Source organism: Cydia pomonella, chromosome 14, assembly GCF_033807575.1.
Source record: "Cydia pomonella isolate Wapato2018A chromosome 14, ilCydPomo1, whole genome shotgun sequence".
Lineage (NCBI taxonomy): Eukaryota > Metazoa > Arthropoda > Insecta > Lepidoptera > Tortricidae > Cydia > Cydia pomonella.
The window spans coordinates 4,184,186-4,190,962 of record NC_084716.1 but is presented as its reverse complement, the minus strand read 5'-3'; the positions used below and the strand labels follow the sequence as shown (position 1 = coordinate 4,190,962).

Genomic DNA, 6,777 nt, shown 5'->3' with positions numbered 1-6,777 from the left:
CTATTGAGCTGAAAATTTACATACATATGTAAGTCGGGTGACAATGCAATATTATGGTACCATCGAGCTGATCTGATGATGGAGACAGGAGGTGTCCATAGGAAGGAACTCTGTGATGAAACAACGCAACATAATTGTGTGTAGGGTTTTTAGAATTGGCTCGATGAGTATTAGTTGCCTGTGGTAAAAAAAGTACAGACAGCGAAAGAAACTTGTATCATATCAGTTTTCGCAGAGTTTTGGCGTATTTGTTTGGTTTTTATTTTCATGTTATTTTGCTGTTTTATTTTGTACGCTTTTATATCATTAGCAATTTAATTTATTTTGTAGATTTTAAATATAAAATAAAAATAAAATATATTATTTGCAGTATTTTTTTGATTCGGTGCTTATAATAGTCATAATATAAAAGCGTACAAAATAAAACTGCAAAACAACATGAAAATAAACTCCAAACAAATACACCAAAAATCTGCGAAAACTGTATATAACCGCCAACAATTGCCGTAAATTATTATGTATGTATTACCAGAAGCAACCATAATATGTACTACTTCAGTGAATATAGTTTTAAAAACAGACTTGACATTATTCGTAAAAAGCGATGTGACTTTTCCTTAATTAATTCCTTAAGAACATATAATATATAATAATAAATGAATAAATATTATAAAACATTCTTAAACAGATTGTCTAAGACCCACAGTAAGCTCAAGAAGGCTTGTGTTATGGGCACTCAGACAACGATATATATATAATATAAAAATACATATAAAACACCCAAGACTCAGGAACAAATATCTGTGTTCATCACACAAATCATTGCCCTTACTGGGATTCGAAACCAGGACCATCGGCTTCACAGGCAGGGTCACTACCCACTAGGCCAGACCGGTCGTCAGTATATACATATAATGTACCTATGAATCAATATAATATAATATAACCAGACCCGAGACCTCCGAAACTATTTGTTTCTATAAAAAAAACTTCACTGCACACAATACACTTTATTGCTATTACTTTCACACAGGCGTTTACACACTTACTAAAGCTCGTCTTTAACAAGTTTCAATAGCTCATCATCCTCGTCTGTCCACACGTCAGGGTTCGACGTCATCTGTCCCAGAGCCTCCATCCTCCTTTCCATCGTCACTCTATCCAGGATATGTTCCATCTTCATATGCATACAATCGTTAAAAACCGACGCATATTCACATATCTCAAAAATCCCTTCAACAGCTTTCAAACACTCCTTAATAGCGCTTCTCAAACGCGCTAACACTTCACTATCATCTCCATATACAGCTTTATTTGCATCCAGAAGGTTCCTCGGGACTATTTTATTCTTCACGATAATGGAATTACGTTTCAAAATGCAAGCGACGAAGCATTTGCCTTGCAGCGTTGACTGGGGTACCCTTTTAAGGAATGTTTCGACGTCCGTCATAGAAGCTTTTACTTGCCGCGCGCATTCTGTTAAATTCTTCCTGAACGGTTCCACTTCAGCATCCATCTTGTTAAACTGTTCTATATGTTCCTCTTTAGTCATAGGCTGGAAGCATAGGATGCTGGCTATCAAAAATACAATGATTGTGACGAAACTCGTGAAAGTATTTCGCATTTTCGTGTCGTGGTTCGGATTCGGTCGTTTCGCTCTGCTTGGCTTCATGCTTTTGTTCATTGTGTGTATTTTTATTGTGTTTTAGTCGGTTAATTGGTTGTTAGCGGCACGAGATACGCTGACGTGTGCCCGTGAGCTGGTTACACATAGTTGCACAAGTTCTTAGGAATTGGAAATGGGCAATAAAGATCTGGTTCTGATAACGGGTATTGCGCTCACTTCAGGGGTTTTAACACGATAAATTAACCAATTTCCATAAACCAATGTAAATGAACCTTGCACCTGGATACCTTGGGTATAGGTCTATTGTTTAACTAAGGCAGTTGGTAAGAAGTTAAAATAGTCAGCTACGGTCTGGTTTGGCTGTCTGAACCTGACTATTATTATATTCCATAAATAAAAGTGTCATCCGTAAAATAAATACCTAGTTTTAATCACAAATCACCAACCAATCTTTATACTAGAAAATCACCGCTTGAGAATGAAGAATAGGTAGACCTATAAAAATAAAACTAATAAAACCCGACTAAAAAAGTCTATATATCTCTTGTATGTACCATCAGCCGCAAAAGTGCATGGCGGCTTTATCAATGATTCATAATTTCTCCATGCAATTTTGCACCTCACTGTACATTATTGTGGTTGTGTTTGTCTTTGCCTATTCGTTTTCGTCGTAACTTTCATATTCTGTCTCTCCTATATTCTATTCTTTTCCTTCCAGCAACTCCCCGCTATCTCAAGGAGCGTTTTAACTATCTAAATTCTGTGAGGCTGTCGCGCAGCCTGCTTCTCTCCGTCCCATCTTCTTCTACAAAATTTTACAACACTTCATTTACTTTTCAAGCTGTCCGACTCTGGAACTCCTTACCCATTGGCATTAGATGCGCTCAATCTCTTGCTGTGTTTAAAAAATCACTCAAAGAACATTATTTATCTCTCCCTTAGTGTTTATATAGTACATAGTTATTTTTACTCTGTGGCTGACATGCTGCTGTCATATTTAGCTATGTTTCCGTTAATTTTATATATATTTATATGTATGTTTATGTATGTCTATTTGTATTCCTTATATGTGTATGTTTATTCACTGTAATTGTGTTTGTGAATCTAGGCTTCATAACGGTTTAGCAACACCTACTTTTTCGATTAACTTCTCTATTTCCGCTACCCAAAGGTTGTCTGGAAGAGATCGCTTTTTAGCGATAAGACCGCCTGTTGTCTGCCTCTAAATTTAATCAATGGTTTATTTTTCTTGTATATTTTTACTGAGGTGTGCCAATAAAGAGTATTCTATCTACTTATCTATCTATTGTGACCTATAATAATTTCATTCGGGTTAAAGAAAGTCATAATACTCTAGTTACACGTATTAATTGTAATGATAATTCAGTATATATTCGCATTTGTTGCTGCATCATGAGCGTATACATGTAGGCATCTAATTGGGAATGCGCATTTATCAGTCATGTAACATTATGTCCGCCGGGGTGGAACGCTGCGTGAGTGGCCGCGAACCGGAGGAGGTCCGGAGGTCGATCGATAAGGTCGATTCTAATGTAACCATCAGTTTTTTGATAAAAAAAAGCATTTTATACAAGCTTTTGTCGCACATTGTAATTTTTTTTATAGTAATTCATGTCGAGTGGTCTAACATTAAAAAAATACATTTGTTTTGTTTTAATTTTCTTCTGGTTTATACCTCTGGTATATTTTTTGTGTCTATAAAAATGAATATACAAAAAATCCTATATAAGTTAATTTATTTCGAACCTTACGTTTCCCATCTATGACCAACATAAAACGTTGCTGGAGTCATCTGCGCGTGAATATATTTAAGTGGATAAGCAGTTGCGCAGGAGCAGATCCACTCTCTCGCCTCAGGTTCCCGGTTATTTGTGGATTGGATGACCGATACCTACAACCTAGCCGGTCAGATTCAATGCGCACGCGCATCATGTAATCTCATTTTCAAGCCCAAAGTGTCCGTTTCAGCTTGGGAAAATACGCTTTCGTATGTAAGCCGTTTGTCCTGTTGCTGCGGCGGGTTGCATTTCTCAATCGATTCTCGTGAAATGTTTTTTATCAAATAAATTATTGCACTTTTAGGGTTCCGTACCTAAAGGGTCAAACGGGACCCATTACTGAGACTTCGCTGTCCGTCCGTCCGTCTGTCACCAGGCTGTATCTCATGAACCGTGATAGCTAGACAGTTGAAATTTTCACAGATGATGTATTTCTGTTGCCGCTATAACAACAAATACTAAAAACAGAATAAAATAAATATTTAAGGGGGGCTCCCATACAACAAACATAATTTTTATGCAGTTTTTATAAATAATGGTACGGTACCCTTCGTGCGCGAGTCCGACTCGCACTTGCCCGGTTTTTTTTAAATGATGTAACCATGGGGGTCGCAAGGCAGCTCGCACAGGCTCTTTTTTTTAATTTATTTGAATCAAAAGAAGATTACAAAAAGCCTTAAACTACTACTTAATCTGCCAAACTGCAGTACAGTTTGTTGGCAGAAAAAACTAAATCTACCCTCCATAAACTAGTAGGTATTGTAAATATTAATAACTATGGCCGCTTTTGCATACGTATGCATATTGAAACCTTGGTATGTTAAAACTTAAACTTCAGAGTGGTTATCACATACTGTTATTGATCACAGGTCATTGTATTATGTAATTCTCTAGGGTAGGAGATAATCGCAATGACAATAGACAGTCACTACACACATATTTTAGCGCTGTTCTTGATTAAATATTGTGACTCTGTCCATCCGTTTGTCTGTCACGTCGCTAAATATCTCTATAAAATATCAATCAGGAAAAATGATTAATTGATAGACGCCGGGAAATTATCATCAACCTAATTCAATATTTGAATAACGAAAACTTTAAAATGAATTTCATGACAAATAACACTTGATCCTACTCATAGTGTTGTGTTCCTGCCGGTGAGTAAGGTTGCCAGAGCTCAACGAGAGGGGTGGGGTTAGGGTCGGCAACGCGCATGTAACTCCTCTGGAGTTGCAGGTGTACATAGGCTACGGAGACTGCTTACCATCAGGCAGGCCGTATGCTTGTTTGCCACCGACGTAGTATAAAAAAAATTAATAGTTTAAAAAACACAAGAAAAACACGCTTTTTAACCTTGAAACAGATCGTGTTCAAAGTCCAAACACGATTATGATTTAAAAAAAAATGATTTTTTCAAGCTTTATAAACTTCTTGGGACTGAAATAAGTATTTTTATTTAAGTACCTGCAGACTAGACTCTCAGATAAAGTAAAATTTAACATCAAAAAACCATTTTTACCACCAAGAATAGTAAATGATCACCGAAATTAAAACTCCATTGCAATGTGAAATGATTACCAAAATGTATACATCTTGCTATTCTATTTAAGCAAATAACTCCAAACTAATCATTATTAACCCAAAAATAGTTAGTTACCACCAAAATGTTAACCATTTGGATTAAAAATGTCATGCAAACATTTAACATCTCGTTATCCTATTAAATTAATTAATCCATTTCGTCATCTTTTTCTAGAGCAAAAGTCAAAAGATTTGACACGTCCAAACATAGTTACATACATACATAGATACATACCTTGCAAGTTAAATAAAAAGCTTGTAACTAACACTGTGCAGTCTGTAGCCATAGCTCCCTATTGCACAATGTAAAAACAAGTTTTTAGTCATGGATACAAAACTGTACTTCCGAGAAACTACTGATAACGCAATGAATTGAAATATTGTTTACAGTACATATGGTGCTACTTTTTTTTTACTTTACTTTTTAGGGTTCCGTAGCCAAATGGCAAAAAACGGAACCCTTATAGATTCGTCATGTCCGTCTGTCTGTCCGATTATGTCACAGCCACTTTTATCCGAAACGATAAGAGCTATACTGTTCAAACTTGGTAAGTAGTTGTATTCTATGAACCGCATTAAGATTTTTACACAAAAATAGAAAAAAAGCAATAAATTTTGGGAGTTCCCCATAGTTAGAACTGAACCTCAAAAAATCTTTTTTCATCAAACCCATACGTGTGGGATAGGTCTTCAAAAATTATATTTAGGTTTCTAATATCATTTTTTCTAAACTGAATAGTTTGCGCGAGAGACACTTCCAAAGTGAAAAAATGTGTGCCCCCCCCCCCCCCCCCCGTAACTTCTAAAATAACAGATAAAAAATCTAAAAAAATATATGATATACATTATCATGCAAACTTCCACCGAAAATTGGTTTGAACGAGATCTAGTAAGTAGTTTTTTTTGATACGTCATAAATGGTACGGAACCCTTCATTGGCGAGTCCGACTCGCACTTGGCTGCTTTTTAATATTTTTTTTTATTGGTACTCAGGACAACCACAGCGGTAGACATACAACTTACATAGGTATTTTTAAATAGTATTAAGCCAATAACAGTTTTCCGTACTAAGGCGTAAATTAGCACATTATTAAATTAAATTAAAATTTATTTATTTCAAGCTATTTGGCTCATATTTGTACAATATTCAAACAACACACACATTATAATAGAAATAGACACTAAAGAATAACTACACTAAAATATACAATAAATTTACAAATTATTATTTTAAACTCTGTCAAAAATTTAAAGGGTCATGTACTGTGAAACGTTATACGATACATGTGCGAATAGGTGATTTGCTCCCTTCGGTCGTGTTTTGATTTATCGCCACTCGTTACGATTTCCCTACTTTTCGCACTTGTATCGTAAATAACTATTTCACCACACCAACTGTGGTAAAAGCCCTCTTGATTGTTCATAAACGAATGAGAAAGTTGCATTTCATCCACATGTGGGCCAAAGTAATCAGATGCAAATTTTGAGTAGCTTCCTCATGTGTGCTGGTAGAATTGACTTTTAAATGATGATTTTGAATGATACGCTTTATATTACGTTCATTTGGATTTGATTTGGTTTGATTGTTTTGGTATTTCATAGTATGTAAGTTTGTTAGTTAGGGTGTTTGTGTGGGTCAGATCTTCGAAGCTAATTTTGACCCACTTCCCGATTTCCGATTGAGCTGCAAATTTGCATATATATGTAAGTCGGGTGATATAGCTATATTATGGTACCATCGAGTTGATCTGATGATGTAGACAGAAGGTG

At 35.7% G+C, this 6,777-nt stretch overlaps 1 protein-coding gene across 1 annotated transcript; it reads right to left on the bottom strand.

Annotated features, from left to right (window-relative positions):
- Window positions 1–995: 995 nt before the first annotated feature.
- LOC133524748 (uncharacterized) lies at window positions 996–2,061 on the bottom strand. Its single transcript, XM_061860900.1, has one exon. It carries the CDS (start codon window positions 1,682–1,684, stop codon window positions 1,049–1,051), a length of 636 nt encoding a protein of 211 aa, XP_061716884.1. The 5' UTR covers window positions 1,685–2,061; the 3' UTR covers window positions 996–1,048.
- Between the last annotated feature and the right edge of the window lie 4,716 nt (window positions 2,062–6,777).